Source organism: Loxodonta africana, chromosome 4, assembly GCF_030014295.1.
Source record: "Loxodonta africana isolate mLoxAfr1 chromosome 4, mLoxAfr1.hap2, whole genome shotgun sequence".
Lineage (NCBI taxonomy): Eukaryota > Metazoa > Chordata > Mammalia > Proboscidea > Elephantidae > Loxodonta > Loxodonta africana.
In genome coordinates, this window is record NC_087345.1 from 162,227,971 (window position 1) to 162,254,466 (window position 26,496).

Genomic DNA, 26,496 nt, shown 5'->3' on the forward strand with positions numbered 1-26,496 from the left:
AGTTTCCAGTCTGGGAAAGATTCCTGGCCCATGCAGGGCACACAGCCTAGAGCCACCTGACATGACATGGACAAGGATATCAATAGTGACTATATGAAGGACTTGACATTAGAATATTCCCACTGCCCCCCACCTCCCCACATTCTGTCAGCCTTTTACATGCTTATATATGCATCATAAAGGAGGGATGGGGGCCCTACATTGACTGAACCAATTTATTTCTAGGGGTCAAAGGCAAGCTAACAAAAATAAAGAAATGAAACATTCTTAGAAAAATAAATTATTTCATTACTAATAGCACCTTCTTTGTATTGACAATACATTAGAATAAATAAAAATGGCTACATATTCTAAAATGCTCTATTTTCTAAAAATCCTACTACTGATTAATGAAGCTTCAACAGACTTGTCATTTACACCTAGCAAAACTCAGTTAAATAAAATCATTCTATTTGTAAATGTTAGTGGCTGTGCTGCTTCTCTGCCTGCCTGTTCTAGTCAAAGAAATTTCGTCAAAAGGACAAAAGTTGAAAACTGTAACCTCAGCAAACACTAACTTTGGGGACTTATCCCCTGGTACAAATGTTCATGCATATGCATGTTTGTACCACATACTCAGACAGATGCCCTTGCATTTATTTGAATACTTGCATAAATATTAATGTGTACAAACGCTTGCATGCAGAAAACCCATTTATGAAATATCCAGTTGCATAAATTAGGAACATTAGATACTAACTGCATTAACACTTCATAAAATAGATGCAGAACTTTGCATAACAAAAAAGAAAAAAAAAAAAGGTACAATCCTTTGGAAGAAGCCAGATTCTCTCAATGTGTTTCCTGTCCAGCAGGCATAAACCGGGCATTTCCACAAACTATTTGCAGCCTTTGGGTTACTCCTTATTCACTAACTATGTACATGCATCTCTTCTGTCTGAAAACTAATTAAGCTTTTTTTTTAGGTGTACATGTATACATTGGAATCTATGACCCCAGAAAGGAAGTATCAATTTTTTAAATCACCAAATGAGCTCAGAGACTAGCTTTTGTACAAAGAATATAAGTCGAAGGTAATTTTTACAAAACATTATCCTCAACTATTTACCTATGCATGATTACATTATAGCCTGTTCATTCTCAGGAGTGGTAGGTAAATGTAAACTTAAAAAAGATACAAATAGAAGATTCAGCAGAGCCCCATGGGCTAGGAAATATGGATACAACACAACTGGCAACTGCTCCTGTCCCCCATCCAGCTCCAGTTTTCAAATGGGAACAGACTAAAGTTCCCTTCTTGGGGAGGCTGGCATTGTGGAAATGATATCCTTGTGGCCCTTTGGGGTTTCTCAGTTCCAGGCATGGCCAGCTGGGCACAGTGTTAAGTTTCACTGTCTTTTACTTTTGTACTTTTTGTGTTAGTAGAAATTGATTAAAAGTATGTTGCCATTAATTTTTTTTGGGGGGGCGGGAAGTCTGCACCCCACACTTGAATTTTTGTACCCTATTTATCACTTTATAACGAAGTCTCACTACCTACTTTAAATTGAACATTAGTCTCATCTGTGACTGAGCCAGACGTAAGATACAGATCTACAGTCAAAATACAGGGAAGAGAAAAAGACTTCTCAGCCCCAAGTATTACTTCTACTGTAAGACTGTCTTCTCCCTGAAACTTAAACTCAGCTCTTATGAGAACATAAAAGGCATCTTAGAGACAGTAGGCACCCACAAAGCATTTGGCACTATTTCTGACTAGCTCAGAAGGATACACTTTTAAAAGGTGTAGAGCAGGGACTGACTTTATCTTTCTCCTTGGTACACCACCATACCACATTTCCAGTCCCCTGCAGTCAAGCAAGTACACATGACTGAATTCTGGCTATGGAATCTGGAAGGATATGACATTCACAACTTCCAGACATAGACCCTAAAGCCTCTCACAAGCCACTGTGTTTCCTCTCTCTGCTAAACTGCATGTATATACAGCTCGTCCAGCGGAGGATTCCGTTGGCAGAGCCACTAGATAGAAGGAGCCTGGATCACTGAATGATTGCATGGATCAGAGTTTCTGCACCTCCATCTCTGCTACCGACCTACGTTGAGCTGTGATGTCAGAGGAAAATAAACCTTTATTGTACTCAGCTTTATTGCACTGAGATTTGAGGACTGGTTATTTCAGCAGTTAGCCTCAGACAGGATACAATAACAGCACATACTGGCTAACCATAGCACATACAATGTGCCCAATATTTCATTAACAGTCAAATCTTTAAGACACTGCAGCTTATCTCTGTTAGCAGAAAAATGGCAGGAAAGGAGATCCAGCAGTTCAACAAGACAGGCCAAGGAATACGCCTCATAAGAGTTTTGAGTGGAAATGAATCTGGAAATAAACTTAAACACTGTGGAACAGCGAAGCAAAGTACCACACAATTTTATTTATTCATTAAAACATTTAGGCACTGAGTCTGCTGCTGGGGTTAAAATATGGCTTGTCACCTGCCTTGACTCAAGGACCCAGAGTCTAACTGAAAAAAAAAAAAAAAAAAAATTAACTGAGGAGGAAGAAAATTCAATCAGTCCTTCAATATGGTGTGATAAGTGTTATAAAAGCCACTCTGAGGAAGCAGCTACAATCTACCCTCAAATGTGGATTTTTTGTGATATGTGACATGGATATCCATAACAGAGATGACAAAATAAATTCATTTCTGGACAAAAAAGAACAGAAAACTTGAATCCACCAAGACTGTGCTAAGCATGACAAAAGGCAACTGTAAACACACAAGTAATGCTAACATCACCGACAATGTAGAAGATTATCAGCATGTCTTTATCGAAGTTGCTAAGCAGTGCATGGAAGAACACAGATAAGAGAGCTGAGGACACCCCCAGAGAGCGAGCCCACCTCAGTGACATGCCTTAAAATATCTTTATCGCCTGGAAATCGCCACCAACACTGACACATCTCCTCCTTCATACAACGCCGTGCGGATCAAAGCCTAAATCTGGAAACTGTGCCTTTTAAAGAAGCAGAATAAAAATGTCACTTGCTACCTTTTTAATTAAAATACAGAATCCCAGCAGAAAAACTGACCCTTCTCTATTTTTTTTATCCCTTCTAAATAGCCCTGATGTTTATCACGACGCTTGTGAGGAATCAAAACATCACCAGGGAACTGTCCAAAGCTCTTAGTGTCCTAAGCTTAATTTGAGAAACAACTCGTTTGTGAACTTAAAATAACATGGGTCGTATCAACCTAGATAAATAAAAAGAATTTTTTTTTTCATGTTGAATACTTGGGAGTCATTAGGTCAGTGTGTTTACTCTCATTTAAGAAAGTCAACTTCTACTGTCATAAGAGAAAATACCATAATGGACATTAGCTGCAGTGGAAATTTTGCAATATTTATTTAATGAAGACATATATACAAAACTACGAATGGTGGTGATCAAAATAATGTTATTCCAGGAAAGTTGAAATAAAATAAATTGTTCTAAGAAGTAAATTTGAAGATTGGAAATGCTGCTGCTATTTCTACAAATACTCTTAAAAACATTTTCAAGCCACAATCTTAACTCAATTTAGTTTATTACACAGGAATAATAAAACTCTAGGTTATTGAGCTCTATGCTAAGTATTTTACTTACATTATAAGAGCTAACATTTAATTCTCATCATAATCCTGCTAGTTGGGTATTTTTATTTCCATTTTACAGATGTTTAAACTGAGACACAATAAAGTGCAGCAGAAACCCTTTACTGCCCAATTTCCTGGGGCAACAGAGGTAATAAAAGGAGGTGCTGGCATATGAATCCAGGTCTTGTCTGCCTCTAAAATCAGCGCCCCTAAATCCCAAAGCAAAAACCCTGGTGGCGTAGTGGTTAAGAGCTATGGCCGCTAACCAAGAGGTCAGCAGTTCAAATCACCAGGCGCCCCTTGGAAACCCTACGTGGCAGTTCTACTCTGTCCTATAGGGTCGCTGTGAGTCAGAATTGACTCGACAGCAATGGGCTTTTGTTTTTGGAAAGCCCAAACAATCAAGTTCCTAGGTGGCGCAAATGATTATGTGCTCACCAAAAGGTTAGTGGTTTGAATCCACCCAAAGTCACCTCAGAAGAAAGGCCTGGTGATCTAATTCAGAAAAACTCAGCCACTGAAAACCCTCTGAAGCACAGTTCTACTCTGACACACGTGGGGTTACCAGGGCCAGAACTGCCTTGACAGCGACTGGTTTGGTTTTTGTTGTTCTTGTTGTTAATGCCCAAAGGTCTGTGGAGGAAAGAACCTAGAAAACAGTGAACAGTGATGATAACATGGGTGTAGGCAGAATTAAAACTCAGGTCTACTGTGATCACTACAGTCCATGTCTGTTCTGCTCTGAATCACATAGTTAACTATATGAGTTCCTCGCCTCATTTTATAATTAGATCTGGCCTAAGAGCAAGAATTAAGTGAGAGCTTAAAACTGACGGACAGCTTCTTCTCAAGCCTACAAATACTCCAAAAAGCAAAAAGCCAGCTGTCTTTCCCTTGGCAAGTTCCCACTGAATCCCAATAAATAATGCAGTGTTTTCTGTGTTTTAATTTTCTTTAGGATTACTGCTCATTAGGGTTTAATTTTCTGCCTGTTCTAACTGTTCCCTCTTCTGTCCTTCAAAATGCCCTTGTAATCCAACAAACTTCAATAGACTCGAACATTCTCCCACTTTATGATTAAAGTTGGGTCAACTTTTTTTGTGTGCCATATTCATCTCAAATATTCTTTAAAAAGACAAAATCACAAGTAAGAAGAAAACTGGACCTTTCACAAAACATTCCACTTCTTGCCTAGTATTAATCCCCATTTCAAAATATAACATTTTGGGATCCTCAGGAATAATCACCACCACTTGGCGTTCGATGTGCGACCTGGAGGGATCTGAGAGAATCTGCCAAGTGCAGGGCAGCCCGATGACATACGCTTAGCCTTCCCCTCTGCACATCAGGGCACGCGCGTTTCCCTGACTCTTCCAGAAAGCCAGACTATACTGCTCTCCACATGTTTCTCAATTACATTTTAATAAAATCATAAAAGGCCAATAAAGGAAAGCCAATCATCCCTCTGCAGGCCTATGTCCAGAGACAGATTCCACCTTTTTATTTAACTGTACTTTTCCATCATCATGGAAACCCTGGTGGTATAGTGGTAAGTGCTGTGGCTGCTAACTAGATGGTCGGCAGTTTGAATCCACCAGGCGCTCCTTGGAAACTCTATGGGGCAGTTCTACTTTGTCCTATAGAGTCACTAGGAGTCGGAATCGACTCGATGGCAGTGGGTTTTTTGGGTCTTTTCCATCATGCTTTCAGAGATCCTCTCAACTTAAAATCAGCATCAAATATTAGAACTGCCATTTGAAATGTAGGAGAAAAGAGGTACTGTGAGATATAATGCTCTGCTGAAATAGGTCGCTTTAAAAGTTGAAAGAGTCTTAAAAATTTATCTTAAAATTCACATACTGCAGGAAGTTACTTGTTTCTTACCCAACTCTCCTGCTATAATTCTAATACTAACTCCCTTTGCTTTTAAACTAGTGCCAAGTCCTTTCAGTTCCTGAGACAGGTAAAACTAAGTCATTCAAAACGATTCAGTTACTAGGATTTTGTTCCTCTGCATTCTAACTTTAGGAGTCAAAGGTAAATAAATAATCTCAAGCACAAATCCTCATAAATTGATTTAAAAAAAAAAAAAAAAGATATTTCCAGGCTGCGTCCTGAGGCACACTGGGACTCAGGGTCATCACTTGGACCATTTATGGTCACTGTAGACTCGACGGCACTGGGTTTGGTTGGTGGGATAGAGTGATCTGTTCAGATCCACATCTATGATCTCTGATCTTTTTAATGAGTAAGAGATGGTCATGTTTTTGAGTTAAAGTTAATGTCAATATGGTTTGTCATCTAAACTTTAAGAAACAGTGTCAACAAAAACAACAAAAGGTTTTGGCTTAACCTTCATTTAAACCTAATAATAAGTTTACCAGAACACCCACATTGCAGGCGTTTGAGTTAACTGAGACTTTCTCTCCATATTTGCATGAGAGCTGAAGTGGCATTTGCATGCAATGCTAAAGGCATACATATTTATATGGCTTTGCACTCTCTCAGACCTGCCAACCTGATATTGTGTCTGGGACTAGCTATCCTAGGCTTGTATCACAGTTGGAGCGTGAGCACACCACTGCCCTATTTACATACCATACAGACACCTTTGTTCAACGTTTGTCATTCAATTCTAAATTGATGCAATAAAACTGCTTATGTTATTTTTCAAAATTGGCATAGCTTAAAAACAGAGATGTAAGAAATCATAATTTTTCCTTTTATTCTACAAAATCAGACAGCACAAATACTTGTGTGCTATAATCATCCCAGACTCGACAGCCAGACGCAAGGGGTTTCAAGATCCCATGGTGACAATTACAGTGAAATCCAACCCATATAAAGCCTGAGTTAACAACAGGACTAAATCTACTCCCAACATATAGATAAACAATGACCCTAAAATCTAGTGTCATTCCCTTATTACAAAATACCTTTTAGTTACTCCCCCAAATATTCAGGATAAAATTAATATTTGCAGTTCATCAAACACACCAAGAAGGTCATTCTTGATTCTTTGTATATGCAATTTCCCTACGTGGGAAGTTTTCCCCACCCGCCATTCAGCATCACCTCTTCCTCACTTGCCTACATCCTTATTCATTCTCAAAAGCTCATCTCCTGCCGCCTTCTCCTGTAAGCCACCTGTGATCTTCGCCAAACCCCAGGCAGGACTGGGTACCTTGCTCTGTACTCCCCGCTCCCTTGGGCTCATCCTAATCCTAATACAATTACCACTCTGTGTTGTATGTTCTTAGCTGAGTGAGAACTGTGCCTAGGCCTTGTATCCTCAGCCCCTAACATAGTGCTAGTCCCTGGGTGGCACAAATGGTTTGCCCTTGACTACCAACCTGAAGTTGGCGCTTTGAACCCACCCAGCAGCTCCATAGGAGAAAGACTTGGCGGTTTGCTTCTATGACAATAACAGTCAAGAAAACCCTACGGATTAGTTCTACTCTGTAACACATGGGGACATTATGAGTCAGAATTGACTCAACAGAAATGGATTTTTGTTTTTGTTTTGCTTTTTAACACAGTATCAAGCATTGCATAGGTAACTTCAGAGCGGGGTGGAACAGGAAAGGTAAGTATATCGTAAAGAAAGAATAAGCAAGAAACCTTAGCACCAAGTGTCACGTGAGTAAATCCCCTGCTCCCACTCTCTGGGGAAATGCAAAGCCTTCCTGTATCCCAGCACATACAGGAACATGTGAATGGGTGATTCTACTCATGAGTGATAAAGCTCTGTTCCCAGTGTTGAGAAATTTGAAACTTCTAAATTTGGTCCTAATACTCACTATGTGACTGCCAAAGAGTCATTTAAGCATAAATTACGTTCTCCACCAACAAAAAGAAACTGGTATCTTTGACATATGCTCTATGGCACAAGGGCTCTAGATATAAAATATAGGCAAGACTCCCAAAAACCTGATATACAAGGAAATCTTGCACTTTTAAGTTAAAAGAAAAAAAAAAAAAGACTCAAATCTCAGCTCTTTTATTTAGTTTGTTTGTTACGAGCCATCAAGTCAGCTCCAGCTCATAGCAACCTTATTTATACGAGAAGGAAGAGGTGCCCAGTTCTTTGCCATCCTCACAATAGTAGGTATGTTTAAACCTGTTGTTGCAGCCAATGTGCTGATCTCTCTCCTTGAGGCTCTTCCTCTTTTTCATTGACCCTCTACCAAGCATGATGTCCTTCTCCAGGGACTGGATCCTCCTAATAACGTGTCCAAAGTAAGTGAAGTGAAGTCTTGTCATCCTCACTTCTAAGAGGCATTCTGGCTGTACTTCCTCTGTCATGGATTGAATTGTGATCCCCAAAAATATCTCTTGACTTGGCTAGGTCCTGATTCCCTATTTTGTGTGACTGCCCATGATTTTATGTGATTTTCCCATATGTTGTAAATCCTATCACTGTGATGTAATGAGATGGATTAAACGGAAAAAAAAAAAAGAATAAAAACCAAACCCGTTGCGTCAATTCTGACTCATAGCAACCTTATAGGACAGAGTAGAACTGCCCCATAGAGTTTCCAAAGAGTGCCTGGTGGATTCAAACTGCCAACCTTTTGGTTAGCAGCCTTAGCATGTAACTACTACACCACCAGGGTTTCCATTTAGTGTCAGTTATACTGATGAGATCTTCAAGATTAGGTTGTGTCTTAAGCCAATCCTTTTTGAGATATAAAAGAGAAGCAAGCAAAGAGACAAAGGGACCTCATACCAGCAAGAAAGCAGTGCCAGGAGCAGAGTGGGTCCTTTGGATCTGAGGTTCCAGCACTGAGATGCTCCCAGACCAAGGGAAGACTAATGACAAGGACCTTCCTCCAGAGCTGACAGAGAAAAGGCCTTCCCCTGGAACTGATGCCCTGAATTTGGACTTTTAGCCTACTTGACTGTGAGAGAATAAGTTTCTCTTTGTTAAAGCCATCCACTTGTGGTATTTCTGTTATAGCAGCACTAGATGACCAAGACCTCCTCCAAGACAGATTTATTTACTAGCTGCATGATTTTGGCAATTTATTTTATCCTCTCTGAGCTCCAGTTTCCTCATCTGTGACATGAAGATAACGACATCTCTCCCTCAGGGATATTGAGAAAAACAAATGAAATAACAAATGTGAAAGACTGCACCTGGTCAAGGGAGCCTTTCTTGAATGTCCACTCCCACCCCTTTCCTCCCTCTAGGGAGTAGGTGTCACCTAAGTACAAGGAGGACCACACGATGACCCAAGGATCAGCACACTCATGCTTGAGCCCTAAATGGATGAGGACAAGGGAGGTGGCAGGTAGCCCTTACAGACTGTGCATGATATAACGATGCAGGGAGCCAGCTGAATTTTCATTGGATCTTTTCATCTTTTCCTCATTTCACTATGAAAGTCTGTGTTTTCAAATTACTGTAGATCTTCTGTGGCTGGTGGCTAGTTAGGGGAATGAGGTCTAAACCTAAGAGAAACACAAGGGCCTTCAAAGGATTTCCAAATGTTATATTTCTTAAACTGGGTGGTAGGTACATGGATGCCCATTTTATGGCTATTCTTTAAACTTTATGTAGATGTTCACAGCCTGTTTTATACATACAGCATTTCATTATTTCAAAGGGGTGAGGAATAGTCTTTGTATTGGGAGTCTGGGATCAGGGGTCCTGGGCATGGAAATTCTATCGGCATTTACTGAGGATAACACATTTATTGTTTCGTCTGCCCACTTGAACTGATGAAATGTTTTTCAAGCCACTGATGGTAGTTTAGATAATTTCACAGTTTAACCTTTAGGAGTCTTTTTTTTTTTTTTAATGCACCTTTGAAAGTCTATTTCTGAATGACTGAAAAGTTTGACAATGCCCACCAATGAGGCTAAAAGAACTATGTATCTGAGGTGAAAGGCAAGCTAGACTAGAGGCCAGAAGCCCTCTGTTCTAGTCCCAGTTCTTTTATAGGCCAGTATTGGTTAGTGGACTTGCAAGCTAAGTTTAAAAATATTCAGAAAACACAGATTTAAGTCCATGTGTACTCTAACACCTTCATATCCTCATTTGTTAGGATAACTGCAAAATGCAGCCTATTTCATGAGAATAGGCTAGAAAATGCCAAACTAACAGTGCCCCCCGCCCCTTTTCTCAGGCCTTCTCCTCAGCAGTACATAAAATAAATCTGTATATTGCAGTTTTTTGGCATATTTACGGCAACAAGTAAAAATAATAATTACTTAAATTTCAAAGATGTCATGGTAATAACAGCAATAATAACCTATGGAACAATCTGCAAAAGTAAAAATGGCAGTACATATTACAACTGTGCTGTGCTTTGCCATTCACAAATCAACAGTCATGGGCATTTTTACTGAGAAATCACATACATACACCACACACAGATACACATACACACACTAGGTGTCAGGAAACAAAATGGGTGGTAACTGATAACGTAGGAAGCAGATGGGAAGGACTCCTGATAGGCAGACAGAGCACATGCTTTGGTACATAAGCAAGGAAGTGCGGGGCACTCAAAATAGAAAAGGGGTCAACAAACTTATCCACAAGTCTGCCGTCAGAAATCTAACCAACAACTAATTATTCTCAGGCTGTCGATATGTTTTATGTTTCAGAGTATAGCGAGTTTTTCTAACTTATTTCTTTTAGAGGGAAGCCCTATAATCTTTGCAGACTCGAAACTTTAAATGTTTTAATCTAACTCTAGAAGCAGAAATAGTAATGGAATATAGGTTGGAAGCAATATAAATAATTTTAGCCATCTGTCCTGCCTCTTGCTAAACATTTCACAATTTTTCAACAAGTAGTGGGAAGTCTATGATCAGAATGCAATACGCTAATCAGTTTACTCTGAATAACTTAGTGGTATGGTATTTTTTTTTTTTATGGTATACGCAAGGGGGTCCAGTAGCACAATGGTTAAGCACTTGGCTGCTAACTGAAAGGTTGGTGGTTTGAATTCATCTAGCCGCTCTGCAGGAGAAAGACCTGGCAATCTGCTCCCGGAAAGATAACAGCCTTGGAAACCCTATGGGGCAGTTCTACTCTGTCACATGGGGTCCCTATGAGTCGGAATTGACTCAATGGCACACAGCAATACCAACAACAGTGGTTTATTCAATTACATAAATAACGTTAGAGCTCTTTAAATAAATTCTACAGGCACAAAAACTGTTTTTCTTTCTTAAATAAATTAGGTAAATAATGACTCACCCTTCCCAACACTTGTTAATGTGTCAAGTGCATTATCTGAGCAAAGAAATAAACGTGAACTAAAGTTATGAAAGTGTCTGCAATAAATGCACAGGGGTGGGCTGGAGCAACTTTTGGAGAAAATGAGGGAAATAAGTGGTTAACTGCTGGCACACACACTCACGCTGGAGGACACAAAGAGGTTCACAGCAGTTGTTAAATTCATTTAGAAAAACTCACTTTATTTCTCCAACAGAGATCTCACCAGCTAATCTGTATTACAACCTGCAGGAGTCTTAATATTCTCAGCAAGATCAAGATTCAGGTCACACCAGATTCAGCTATTTAATCTTACAAGAAAACAATATTTGGCAGGAAAAGACCCCAGAGCACTAAGGGAATGTCCCCATGGTTAGCTCTCAGCACAGACGGGGCCAAAAACACCGAACGTAGAAAACAAACAGCACTCAGCAACGGTTATGGTTCTTTCCGCCAGCTCTCCACTCAAACACTTAAGTACACTCCACATGGACATCCAAAGCTTACATTCCACATGCATACATGTCTATTTCAGGTACATGGAAGTTTTTTAATATCCTCTGAATATTTTGGACCCTGTCTTGAAAATTTTTAAAGTATCACTACAGAGGTTGAGGGTAAGAAAGAGATGAATGGAAAATTGGCATAGTTTTACTTTCAAACCTTCCATCTTCTTAAAACACTGAAAACCAAAACAGAGAGAACATATATATGAATTTTTAAATGTATGCAAACACTGAAGAGGTGATTTTTTTTTTTTTTTAACTTTCCTGAAATTAATAAGCTAGTCAATACTTTTGTGGAAATGAAAATTTTTGACATTTTATATACAACAAGGTTTAATTTTTGAATGATACTTTCTAGGGAGTTATACTGACTTACACAAACTGAGAAACAAAATTTATAGCAGAAACTAAAAAAAAAAACTAACCCGTTACCATCAAATCAATTCCAACTCATAGTGACCCTATAGGACAGAGTAGAAACTGCCCCACAGGATTTCCAAGGAGCACCTGGTGGATTCAAACTGCTGACCTTTTGGTTAGCAGCTATAGCTCTTAACCACTACACCACCAAGGTTTCCATAGCAGAAACTAGCACCTATTAATCAAAAAATAGTATGGATCATTATTCAAGAACATGATTCCATAAAATGCTTTAAAAAATATTTTTTTAAATACTGATGGCACAGGTCCAATTTCTTTACTTCCCAAGCCCGGGTTAGTTAGCCCTCTGATATTAACAGGGTGTTTCCCTCTACCAAGCATTTATCACACTATGTAGCAATTATCTCCTAGCCTCTCAAAGGCTAGCAGCAAGCTTAGTGAGGTAAGGGATCGTATCTATTTTATATTTCATCATAACCCCTACTTCCCAGCAAAGTGCCTGGCACAGAGTAAACACTCAAAAATGTTTATGCCAGTAATTAAGTTTTCAAAAGTAGTATCTTCTAAAGAATGATTTTTTTGGACTTAGGAACGCCAAAACTATGCACATATGAAAAGATGACATTGCTCCGTCCACAATTCTGCCTCAGCCTACATCTCAAATGTTAACCCACACTGCAGTCTTAACAAGCAGGCCTTATCATATTCATTCCTTCCTCTCTGCCTTAGCTCTTGCTGTGACATCTCCTCCCTCAGACACACTTTTACATCCCACAAAAGACCCTCCTTAAGGAGTCCTAGTGGTGCCACAGTAAGTTCTCAGCTGCTAACCAAAAAGTTGGTGGTTTGAATCCACCCAGTGGCTCCAAAGGAGAAAGACCCGGCAATCTGCTCCCGAAAAGATTATAGCCTAGAAAACCCTGTGGGGCAGCTCTATTCTGTTACATGGGGTCGCCGTGAGTCAGAATCAACTCAATGGCACCTACCAACAATAAAGGCTCTCTACTCCATTACAAGCAGTGGGTTTGGGGGTTTTATTCCATTAAAGCCTTTCCTAGCCATTTCATGTGTCAGTGGTTTCTCACTTTTTCAGAAATCTGCAGGGACTGGTGCAATGGATGTTCACAGCAAATGTTTAATGAACAAACACACACATTGCTATGAATGCAACATCTACTTCTATCTTATTCTTTATTTTCAAAGCACAACGTTCTGGAAGATAAAACATGAACAAGAAATGCTCCTTGCCCTCAAAGACCTCACAATAATTACACAACAAATATCTAAACGACTTTGTTTTAGGAAAATCAATTCTTTCTATCAAAAATAGCAGTTGTAAAAGGACCAGAATGATTTCCTAAGTTTTTTTTTCCTTTATTCTTTATTCTAAATCTACATTCTTTTTCATATTTTGCCAAACACAGGCAAACTCTAACACTTGGTAATTATAATAATTCAATGATGTAAAAGCTTCAATTCAATTCAAATTAAAGGTTAACTTTGTTACAGTTAATATAGCCACAAAAGGAAATCAACCACAAACACAAGCAAGCAAAAAATGACTATAACTTCTTGCTTCTTGCCCTTGGAACCAAGTAAGCACTTCACAAACGCAATAAGTCCTTCAACCAGAAATTCAGATATATTCTTTTACAAGCAGCATTGCATATGATTGTGTACAGAAGATACAAAGGCCACAAAGAAGCCCTGATAAGTGTGAAAGAAAAGAAAGTTACAGAAGAAAGTATGTGCAAAAAAGAAAGAAAAGCAATTTCCATGGCATAATTCTAGGAAAATGAAATGCAAATTCGAGAACATATCTGCATACACTAAAAGCTAAAAAAAAAAAAAAAAGACATTCTTGTTTCTAACTTCCAAATCATGTAATTTTCTTTAATTATAAACTTGGCTTGGGTTACGATCTTAGTCATCTAGTGCTGCTATAACAGAAATACCACAAGTAGATGGCTTTAACAAAGAGAAGTTTACTTTCTCACAATAAAGTAGGCTAAAAGTCCAAATTGAGGGCATCAGCTCCAGGGGAAGGCTTTCTCTGTCAGCCTTCTCATCAACGTTCCCCTGGACTAGGGGCTTCTCTGCGCAGGAACTCTGGGTCCAAAGGACACGTTCTGCTCCCGGAACTGCTTTCTTGGTGGTATGAGGTCCCCCCTCTCTGCTTGCTTCCCTTTCCTTTTATCTCTTGAGAGATAAAAGGTGGTGCAGGCCACACTCCAGGGAAACTCCCTTTACTTTCGATCAAGGATGTGACCTGGTAAGGGTGTTACAATTCCACTCAAATCCTCTTAAACAAAAAATTACAATCTCAAAATAGAGAGCAACCACAGAATGCTGGGAATCATGGCCTACCCAAGTTGATACACACATTTTGGGGGGAACATAATTCAATCCATGACAGCTAGCAATGGATTTCGAATTAAATTTCTGAACAATGTCTCCATTGATTCATGGCCTTCTAATAAGCCAAAGTGCATTTGACTATTACTCTTATTAACTTTAAAAAAAAAAAAAAAACAGATCTTAAACCAACCTCCAAAAAATCCATTGAAATTATAATTATGTGGTATAATTACTAATGACAGTCACATCTGAAACTCCACAAATGTATATGTAAGATTTCTGGGTTTTCTTTAACACTAAGTATGCACTCACTATGGGTATATCCAGAAAGGTATAACAAAATCTGGAAGAAAATCCAGATACTTTTTAAATTTTAAATCTGTATAATGTATTGGAAACTGAAACATTAAAAGAAAAATAAAGTTAAGTCTCTATTAGACTTTCCCCATGGCATAGTATTTTTCTTTTTCTTGTCACACCTTTACTCTCTAACTCTTCCCGCATACCCAGTACAAACTGCCAGCACAGGATGTGTGAAGTTTATATTTTCAACCACATAATTCAACCGAGACCTGGAAAACTTAAAAACATAATTACTACTGTATGTTATCTTTGTTTCTCTAAATGACTGTGTTTCCAACTGCAAATGAAAAGAACCAATTAAGGATTGGAAATAGGACTTGGGAAAAAAAATTTTTTTTGAGTTAAGATTGTTTGCTTTAAAAATAGGAAAAAACAAACTGAATGAAAACCTTTTCCCAGAATGGCAACAGGCAGAGTCACTGACCTCTACAGAACAAACACTTAGGGTGGTAACTGACAATTATATCACACTTTGGATTTTTCAAAGCACTTTCACAAAATGTATGTTACTTAATTTTCCCCCAAATTACCCTGTAACATATTTAGATCATTTCTCATTTATCCCTTTTTTTTTTTTTTTTTTTTTGGTACTTAAGTTAGACACCAAAAAGATGATCCTGGCTATGACATTTTAAAACAGGGGGTAGTCCTTGCACTTCTAATATTATGCAATTCTTAGATGCCACGTTGGAAAGCAAGTGGTCGTATTTACTGAGGGTACACTGCCACAATCTTTTGATAAAACTATAGAAATAACTGAATATTTAAGTAAAAGTAGCAGAAAGTGAAAAATAGATGTTTATCAACTAGCACAAAAAGATGACAAAATTTGAAGCATTTTTAAGAGCTAAGGACTCTTGCAAAGGTGGGCTTCAAAAAAATGAGCAATATTTGTCAACATTTTAAATATTAATCGCTCATTCAGTCAGCACACATTTACTGAATACCTGCTATGTGCCAAGCACTATTCTAAGCCCTAGTGATTTTGTGTTAGAAGGATTAGTAGTTAGTTCCCTACTTTAGGGAAGTACAAATCCTAGAAAAAAAAAAGGTTTTATTTACTTAGATTAAAAAAATATGTGAAAAGATACAAATAACCAAAATAAGAAATGGAAGAGGGGACATTACAACTGACCTGATAGAAATAAAGAGAATTATGACAGAATATTATGAACAACTGTATGGCAACAAACTGGGTAACCTAGAGGAAATGGACAAATTCTTAGATGCATGCAACCTACCCAAACTGACTCAAGAGGAAATACCTGTAATAGGTGAAGAGAGAGAATCAGTGATCAAAAACCTCCAAACGACAACAACAAAAGTCCTGGACCAGATGGCTTCATTGGGGAATTCTATCAAACATTTAGAGAAGAACTGACACCAATATTGTTTTAAACTCTTCCAAAAGATAAGGATAAAAGGATACTCTCTAATTCATTCTATGAAGCAAACATAATCCTGATACTAAAACCAGAAAAAGACACCACAAGGAAAAAAAAAAAAACCACAGGCCAATATCTTGTACGAATATAGATGTAAAAATCCTCAACAAAATACTAACAAATAGAACCCAACAGTATTTTAAAGGAGTCATACACCATGACCAAGTGGGCTTTATTCCAGGAATGTAGAAATGGTTCAACATTAGCAAATCAATCCATGTAATATACCACAATCAACAGAACAAAGGAAACCACGTCTATGGATGCAGAAAAAGAATTTGATAAAATCCAGCACCTTTTCTTGATAAAAACCCTAAAGAAGATTGGAATAGAAGGTAAATTCCTCAGTATGATCCAGGGCATATATAAAATGCCCTGTGGGCTATAAGGAATAAGACAATCCATATCTTCATAGTGTTCAGTCTACCCAAAAAAAACAAATCCATTGCCGTTGAATCAACTTCAACTCATAGTGATCCCATAGGACAGAGTAGAACTGCCCCATAGGGTTTTCAAGGAACAACTAGCTGGTGGATTCAAACTGCTGACCTTTCAGTTAGCAGTCAAGCTCTTAACCACTGTGCCATCAGGGCTCCAAGTTCAGCCTAAACCAAAAACCAAACCCACTGCTGTCGAGTCAATTCCAACTCGTAGCGGCCCTATAGGACAGAGTAGAACTGCCCATAGAGTTTCCAAGGAGCGCCCGGTGGATTTGAACTGCCGACCTCTTGGTTAGCAGCTATAGCACTTAATCACTGCCCCACCAGGGTTTCCAAGTTCAGCCTAGAGGAAAGAAAATACCTAATGCAGCCATCGAAGCCAGGTTTCCAGAGTGGCAGGGGAAAGGGCAAGGTCAGGGAAGAGAAGGTAACCTCTGAGCTGAGTACAGATGGGCAGAGGGTACAAATGGCCTTCCAGGTAGAAGCTTGAAGTAGGTGGGTCAAGGTGTAACAGGAGCATCCAGGTGAAGATTTTAGCCGGCACTAACTGGGATAGTCTCACATTCTACGCAAAGGGCTTTGCATTTTATCCTGACAAAAGAGGCCATACTTTGGGCAAAGGAGAATATTCAAAAGAATATTCCCACAATCCAAGCAAGGGATTTAGTAACCACAAGTCAACGCAAACTCATGGAGCCCTCACGTGTGTCAGAGCTGAACTGGGCTCCACAGAGTTTTCAATGGATGGTTTTTCAGAAGTAGACTGATCTCCAGGCCTTTCTTCTGAGGCATCTCTGGGTGGACTCAAACCTCCAACCTTTCAGTTAGCAGCAAAGTGTGTTAACCATTTGCGCCACCTAGCTAATCCAAGCAAGGTTTAACCATTGCTGTCAAGCTGATGCTGACTCATAGCAACCCTATATGACAAAGCAGAACTGCCCTATAAGGTTCCCAAGGCTGCAATATTTATGGAAGCACACTACCACATCTTCCTCCCTCAGAATGGCTGGGGGGTTCAAACTGCTGACGCATCAGTTAGCAGCCGAGCACTTAACCACTGTGATTCCAGGGCTCCTTCAAGCAAGGTAAAATAAAAAAAAACCAAACCTGTTGCCATCGAGTCGATTCCGACTCATAGAGACCCTATAGGACAGAGTAGAAGTGCCCCATAGAGTTTCCAAAGAGTGCCCCGTGGATTCAAACTGCCAACCTTTTGGTTAGCAGCTATAGCACCTAACAACTACACCACCAGGGTTTCCAAGCAAGGTAAAAAAAAAGAAAAAAAAAAAAAAACCCACTGCCGTCAAGTCAATTCTTACTCATAGTGAACCTATAGGACAGAGTAGAACTGCCCCATAGTTTCCAAGGAGCACCTGGCAGATTCGAACTGCTGACCCTTTGGTTAGCGGCCGTAGCACTTATACACTACTCCATCAGGGTTTCCCCGCAAGGTAAAGGAGGATCTAAATTAAGGAGGTGACAAGAAAGATAAAGAACAAAATACCAAGCTATACATTCTCAAAGATACAAAAACTAAATTGAAAAAGACATGGATGGCCTTTGCCTTCATCGTATTAAAGAGGTAAGACACGTAGACACACGAAATGCTAATTAAAACCAAGAGGTAGATGATGATGTGTAAAATGAGTGGTACAGACCATAGTACTATAGTAAAAAGCACTATAATCGTTTAGAGACAAGGAAGATTGATGTAGCTGATGTCTGAGTGTGTGTCTAGGGAAAGGGTGTCATTTACAGATAGTGTGAGGTTGTTCCAAACAAGGGGTATGACTTATGCAAAAGCCCAGAGCAGAGGAAGTAGTCAAACCTAAAAGAAATGGAAGAACAGTGTTGAAAAGTAGTGAAAGATAAGGTGAAAAATAATTTAGGAGCAGATTGCAGAGGGTCCTTAAAGTCAGGATTAAGGGGATTAGGAGATCAGACTTTATCCTCCTCAAAGTGGAGGACCAAGGAAAGTTTTTTTTTTTTCAGTAGGGTCATAATTAGGGTCTTGATGAAAGAGATATTTTAGAAAGACTCACCTGGTGACAGTGCGTAAGGCATAATGGAAGGAACGGAAAAAGCCTGGAAGGAGATAAGGGCAATTAGGAGGCTATTGCAGTAACTAGGGAAGGGTAAGTACCTGAACACAGCAGATCAGAAAAAAAAGGAATGGGGAAAACTGTTTCACAAAAGAGGAAATTCCAGAAATTGTTCGCTAGATCCTTGGTCTGTTTCTAAAAAGAAGTCATACGTGTTAATTCTTTTATTACAGGGGCCCTTCCCAAATCTCTCCTTTAAACAATGTCATTTTAATGACCACAATTCTTGTATTTACACAAGTAATTACTGGTCTGGGATGTATTTGTTTCTTTAAGAGACTGTGGCTAAAAAATTGAGAATAAATAGATCGACCTTTGAAGTTCTGTCCTACATGGAAAGATAAAGCAAAACCAGGTGTAAGGGAAACCATGGATTTGGAAACAAGAAAGGACCAAGAGGTAATTTTCCCTGCATTTTTATCATGGAAGTTTAAGTATTCCTCACAGAAACACTTTCCCAGCAGAGAGGTTGTTCAGTGGATCTAGTGAGATGGGGTATGTCAAAGTGTTTCAAAACAAATGAAGCATTCATATATGTGTTAGGCATTATAAGAAAAATATGTGTTATTGCCCTATCATTTTCTTTGATATATTTGATCTTTGCCTTTAAAGATCATGCTACTGACCCACTACTACCTAGGAATACATAGGAACTACTAATAGGGATGAGTTGGAGATAAGGTACAGTCAGTTAAAGCAACATATAGATTCACTCTGAAAAGACTAGCCTTAAATCTAAGGGCTTAAATCTAAACTACTGGCTCTATAATCAACCACCTGAGTTAATGAATCTAATTATGAGTTATAACAAAAATAGAATCTCATTCTCCTTCCAAACTACTTATTGTACTAGACTCTACTACTCAAAATTAGAAGCTTTCACATCAAATTTTCATTAGTGATAAAACATTTATGCTTCCTGTGTAAGAATAAAAGTAAACAATCTATTTCAATATTGAATGACTTTCTAAATTTTACCTTTCTTACCTTTAAAAAAAAAAAAATTTCCATGTTTTCCAAATATAAAAAAAAAAGGAAAATCCTTCCGTGTCAGTTGTTGGGGTTAATATAAGACCTAATTGCCTCATACTTCATAATTTTGCCACCAGTTTACAATTAGCATGCATTTCTCATGCATGAGCTGACCCAATTACATAACAAATTTCGCCTTTGGGGATTTCTCTTGACTGCTTGTCTTCTGTCCACCATACAACTCAATTTCACACTGTCAGCAGCCTGAACATGGTTACAGTCAGTCTCTGTCAAAATGATTTATTTAAATTACAAACAGAGACCAAATCCCCAGATAATCATGCCTACCCTCGTGCTCACCCTAAACACTCAACCTAACTTTGAATCAAATCTTTTCACAGCCCACAGACACTGCTATTCAATTATTAGGCAGTGTTTAGTTCCAATAATCTAATCTTTTTAAAGCCAATTCACAAAATCGCAGGGAACTAAATCAGCAGTATCCATATGAGCTTATTAATGTGCATATAATTGATTTTACATTCTAAGAATTCAATTAAAAATGATGTAGCTGTTTTTAAAAAAAACTAAAAATAATTACATTTCAATCTCAAACTATAGAGATGCTATTTTTTCTACAATGTTGAAAAGGCTTCATTCAGTCTTAGCTTTTCTTGTAAAGCGAGTCAGCATTTCTTATGAATGGCGATACTGAACTGAAAACAGGAGGAAAAGAGCTATTTGGGAAACAGGATAGATAACCAAAATTATAGATAATGACAGGGTAAGGAAAAGAAGATAGGGCAGGTGGAAATGCTATTGTCTGTATTGTCTGTGGGCCAGTGATCTAAGGAAAAGGGATGCCAAAGATTCCAAATGAAGCCATTGCACATAGGCACACAGGCAGGCAGACCAGACAGACAGGCATACAGGCACATGCACAGTTACTTCCTGTATGAGTCAGAGACAGGCACAAATTCTGACAACTCAAATAATGGTACACTTATTATTTCATTTCAGCTGTAAAATACATGTTTTTATCATGATAGTTCTCCTAAAAACATTAGAAAATAAATATCTAGTTTTTATCTACAGCACAAGATTGTAAAAGTCTCTATGGGGTTTGACTTTCTCATTTATTTCACAATTTATCCATAGACTGCCTCAGCTAATTGAAAGTACGGTTCATATTCCTGTGTAAACAGACAGAATGAAACGTGCCAATAATCTCCTCAGGGCTAGACCGAGTCCTTTGGATAAACGTGTAGCAGCGATTCTGCATGGAAACACTGCTGCAGGTACCCTGTAGGCACTGCTTATAAACTTATAGGTGGTAACCACCTGAAATTACAAACACCCTAGGCAATTACCCACAGGAACTAGAACTATAATAGTAACAGATAAATAAGTTTTTTAAATACTAAAAGACACAGGTATTCCTCAATTCATGTTTGCGCAATGTCCACTGAGAACATTTTCCTAAAATATCCCTAAATAAAATGTGGATATATACTAAGATACTTCTGTCATTTGTGAATTTATGCTCTAGAACTGGGGAGAAGGGGAGGCCTTACGTGACCCAATTATGAAAATCTGTAGGGCACAGTTTACTGGCACAAAGCCCCTAGTCAGCACTGCCCACAATGGCTGCCATGTTTCATTCAGCTGAACAGACATACTTTAAGAAAAACCTCAACATGATCTTCTACCAAGTGCTTTGGCTGGATTTCCTGGCTTCCTGTAGGAAGAGCCCCAACTCCAATACTCAATCGCATAAGCAACCAGTCAAACACCATCTGAATACTAATATATTAAATAAAATGAAGACATCTTCTGGAATTTTGTGGGGGGAAAAAATCTTTTTTTTTTTTTTTTTTAATTTTAGACACCAAGTTCTGTTTCTTTCCAACCATTCGGTCAATTCTGAAAAACCCTGTCTCTTTTCATGTTCTTCCTGTGGCTACACTAAGTGGGTAACACAGCAGAAGAATTTTAAATTGCAGTATTTCATAAATCTCCCATGTTCAAAGCTTCGTCATTATAGATACCAGAAGAACGAAGCCAGGGCTAACCCCTTTCATTACACACACAATTTGAAATTTACAATTGCATTTCTTCCATACCTCGTAACATATGCAGACTGAATGAACGTTTCCAAATGATGTGGGATCCTGGATAAATGAATATGAGAGTAGCTGAAAAAATTTCATAACACTGACACAGACACGAGCAATCAAAAATGCCCATTCATCCATAACATATTACCCAAAATACCTAGCAGTTGTCATTAAATCCACTGTTTTATGTCTTTATACTTTCTTGAGGCCAAAAGGGATTAAAGGCAGTTTAGAAAGAACCACACAATATTGAAAGATTGGAAAAACTAAAAAGAAATAAGCAAATAAAGCAAAGAGAAAAATAAGGATTGCAAACAAAGATCCCTGATTTAGTTAGGCCCCATGCATTAACCTATACTCAACTTGGAGCTCCAATGTAAGGCTCACGACTCTCCTATCCCTTATCATTTTTAGGGGACTCAGCTCCATTCCGGCCTTTCCAGCAGGAAGATTCTGGTGTCTCTCCCATCTGGACATGTTCTCACCTTCTTCCTCTCAAAACAGACACAATCCAGGCCCCCGTCAAAAATACCTGTCTGGATTTGGCCAATATATTTCAGTGTCTGGGTTAATTTAAAAGTAATATGGAAAATTGGACTAGCCAAAGTACCACCTGGGTGATCAACCCAAGTTTCTCAAAGAAAAATATTCTTGAGTACAATAATATGGAAAACCTTACGAGGTAACAGGGAGTATTCATGAAGTTGCAGCCTTCAAAATGACTAAGAAATTCACCAGATCTCAGAATATTTAACAGCCTCCCCTATTCAGGAGTAGGTCCCTAACAGTAATACTGTAAAACCTGTAATTTTACTGCTTTCCAAACATTAATAGGCCTCATTACGGCTAAAAGAACTACTTTCAAGATTGCTATGGTTACTAACACCAAGACAATGCAAAACATTTCTTAAAAAAAGGTTTGGTCTAAATTATATGCTCAATCTAAATGATATTTTATATATACTGCTATGTATATGATAAATATAGGTAAATACATACCTGTGTTATGGGTTTTTTTGCATAATTAAGAATGAATCTGCAAACGATGTCTGGTATTGAATAAAATGTATTTTCCTGCTAATGATAAAGGTTGATGAAATGATCAGTTCTTTTCTTATTAAATATGAATATTGACTTAATTTGAATATAAATAAAACTGCTTACCTTGAAACCAACTGCAATCCTTATGTTAGGTGTCATGTAGGTCTCTTAAGCAGGTATGCTTATTTCTTTTTGAAATAAACTTCTGTGATAGTTCAAGACTTATGGTATAATTTTGCTTTCTGCAGCGTTTTTCTTTTTTTTTAAGTACTCCAAAGATGAACCAAAGAAAGAAATACTACTGAACGTAATTGCCGATGGGATATAGCTCTAACTGCATGTCGTTTTAAAAAGCGAACATACGTTTTCAATTGAAAGAACGAAAACTAAGAAAGGTGAAGGGAATGATCTTCAGTACTCATGATTGGTATGTTGTTGGGATGGGATATTATAAAGAGTGAGGGACCAAGTCATAAATCCTTAAAATTCAGTCCTTCCTCTTCAAAGGATAAAGTCCTTATGAACATGAAGTGTTCACTGAAAGAGCAAACGATGGGTAAATTTTGGGGAGTGTGGCAAAACAATTGTTCTGCCCACTCCCACTCCCTAGATAAATTTTTAAAACATTAAATAATTCCATTTTGGAGCTTCTAACATAATTTTTCTCAAATTATATGCAAATCTCTCTGTAAATTGTCATTTTTTTATATATACACCATGATGATAGTTATCACATCAGTGAGTTTATAATACATTTCCTGGAAATTAAAACTACATCATTTATAAAATCCAGATATACAAATTTTAATGATTGTACAAATGACACACAAAATACACTTCTCATGAAAAATGGGATGATTTTCACATGTTTGCTCATACTTTTATATCAACTACACTGTTGTTGATATTAATTCATATTTCTTCTTGGATACCTAACACAGAAGTCATTTTTTCCTAGGAAAAAAATACATTTTGACATACTTCTGATTATACTTAGGAAGAACAATAATTACAAGTACGAACTAAAAAATTAAGAAGAGCAGTTTACCCACCTTTATTGTATCCAATTAACACTTTTGAATCCCTAACAGGTTTTGAACTTCTGTTAGTCTCAATTTTCTTTTTCAAGAAAAATTCATTACTGAATAAGATGCAGCTTTCAAGTGCAAAGCAATTGCATATATAAATGTCTACTTTAAAAGGGAGATGTAATACCTCATTTCAGCAAATATCTAATTTAAAGTATGAAATCTAATACATGCATAATTAGCAAATACACAATTTTTTCAAGATTCCTAGCCTTATATGTAGATTCTGTACATTTATCTACAGCAAACATTAACTGTCAGGTTTTTACATTTAAATATAAAAGTCCTAAAAAGAAGTCCTACTTCGGGAAAATTCAAAAGCTGACAACCATTCAAAATGAAACAAGTGGATACTATATTACAATAACTACTTTCAATAGCTATTTCCCCAAATACACATTTACTTCTCATTCTGATGACTAAAGTCTTAAGCTCTAGATAACTGTGATGAAATCAAAGGGAAGAAACACACTAGGTGTAGCTGGCATAGTTTATGAGTACACTGAGTGTGACAGGTATACCATAGCAACAAGAACACTCCCAGGTCAACCAGCCTCCCTTTCTCATTCAGAAACACAAGTTTGGGTTAATGATGTCACTGAGTAAAGGGTCACCTACGTTACTGATTTGTTCCTGAGTCCTCTTCAGCCTCTGTAGTTCAGGAGTGTCTGTAACAATGCTGAAGCCCCTCCCTTTGCTTTCTTCAAAATCTCTTTTGTACTTGACCTAAGAGAAGGAGGAAAGTAAAAGAACAAAAGAAAGATAAACAAAGGAATCACAATTCCCAGTCAGGATAAGCCCTGAGCCAAATCCAAAAAATTAAAAACCATCTGCCATCAAGTCCATTTCGATTCATAGCGACCCCATTGGGTTTCCAAGGCTATAAATCTTTATAGAAGCAGTCTGTCACATCTTTCTCCCACGGAGCCTCTGGTAGTTTCGCACTGCTGATCTTTCAGTAGGCAGTTGATCGCTTTAACCACTGTAGCACCAGGGCTGTTAAAGCTGGAGCAAGGCCTTCAAACACAGATCTGTGCAGAATGAGGCAGAATTGAGTGGTTATGAGCTCAGCTGCTACGCAAAGGGTCGGCAGTTTGAATCCACCAGCTGCTTCTTGGAAACCCTGCTGGGCAGTTCTACTCTGTCCTATAGGGTCACTATGAGTCAGAATCAGCTCGACAGCATCAGGTTTTGGTAGAGTACAATGGGCAAAAAAGTAGACTCTGGGGCCAGACTACCTGGTTTGTATTCCAGCTCCTCAACTTACTATTTCTGCCAGCTTACCCACCCAAAAAATCCAAGTTATTTAACCTGTCTGTGTCTTGGTGGTCTCATTCGTAAAATGGTGACAGTCACGATGATGATAATAATGCCTATTTTTTAAGGTAAGGATAGGAACAGGGGCATTGGTGTTTCAGTGGTAACAGTCTCGCCTTCCATGCGAGAGACCCAGGTTCTGTTCCAGCCAATGCACCTCTGATGTATCCACCACTCACCTGTTCACAGAGGTTTATGTGCTGCTATGATGCTGAACAGGTTTCAGCGGCTCTTCCAGGCTCAGACAGACTAGGAAGAAAAGCCTAACAATCTACTTTTGAAAATCAGCCAATGAAAACAATATGGATCGCAATGGTCTGATCAGAAATCGATCATGGGGATGGAGCAGGACTGGGCAGCTTTTTGTTCTGTTGTGCATGAGGTCACCATGGGTTTGTGCCAACTTGATGGCAGCTAATGACAACAAGGACTGGACTAAATGACTTAATATATGTACCTGGCATATAACAAGGAAGTAAGTCCTCCATAATAGTTATTATTATTGTTATCATTAATATTATTACTGCTACTAAAGAAAAAACTGTGGGAAAAGAAAGTGAAATCTTCTGTTCTCATGATAGTCTTCTCAGTCAAAAAGCATCATTTGAGCTTGGACTGCTCTATGGAGAAGGAAGACACACAAAATCATCAACAGTTAGCCCTGTCCTTAGGAAATTTTCATTCTATTTCATAAAACAAAACATATGGATATGATTACAAAAAGTTATATTGCCAAATGGCAAGTATATAAACGCTTATGAAAGCATTTATAAAACAGGCCGCCTATACAGATTAAAACCACCACCCATCTGTCAGCTTGTCATATGTGGTGGCTTGTATGTTGCTATTATGTTGGAAGCTGTGCCACCAGTATTTCAAATACCAGTAGGGTCACCTGTGGTGGACAGGTTTCAGCAGGCTAGGACAGATTAGGAAGAAAGGCCTGGCGATCTACTTACAAAAATTAGCCAATAAAGACCTCATGGATCACAACAAAATATCGTCCAGCATAGTGCTAGTAAGATGAGCCCCCTAGGCTGCAAGGCACTCAAAACACACAGGGGCCTCCAGCCTGCCAACAATCATGAAGATGATGCGGGACCAAGCAACGTTCCGTTCTGTTGTAACTGTCACCATGAATCGCAGTCAACTCAATGACAATTTACAACAACAATAAAAGAGATTAAACAGAGATTAAAAAGCTTTTTTGCACATGCCCTTAGCATAGTGTCTGCTGAGGTGCTTAAGATTTTTTTAGGTATTTAAATATACTTCTTTTCTAATTACAATCCAGTGGAGCTAAATTTTACAGTTTCCTCAGGAGACTAAAAAAGCTAATGCTTAATCTTACGGAGTCTATCTCCTATTATTAGAATAATGACAATAACTGTCACCACAGTTAAATATTCTCCTTGTTAATGACTGAAATGGTTACATCACTTGGGCTATTCAGATTTTTCACAAGCCTAAATATCAAGAAATACAGAAAC

General features: G+C 38.3%; 1 protein-coding gene across 2 annotated transcripts in view; it reads right to left on the reverse strand.

Annotated features, from left to right (window-relative positions):
• The window catches only part of LOC135231273 (LIM zinc-binding domain-containing Nebulette), a 429,820-nt gene that overhangs the window by 182,615 nt on the left and 220,709 nt on the right, over positions 1–26,496 (reverse strand). For both annotated transcript variants that reach the window (XM_064284903.1, XM_064284904.1), the window contains one exon: positions 24,308–24,415. In XM_064284903.1, coding sequence (XP_064140973.1) covers positions 24,308–24,415 — 108 coding nt within the window. The remainder of the gene's footprint in view (positions 1–24,307; positions 24,416–26,496) is intronic.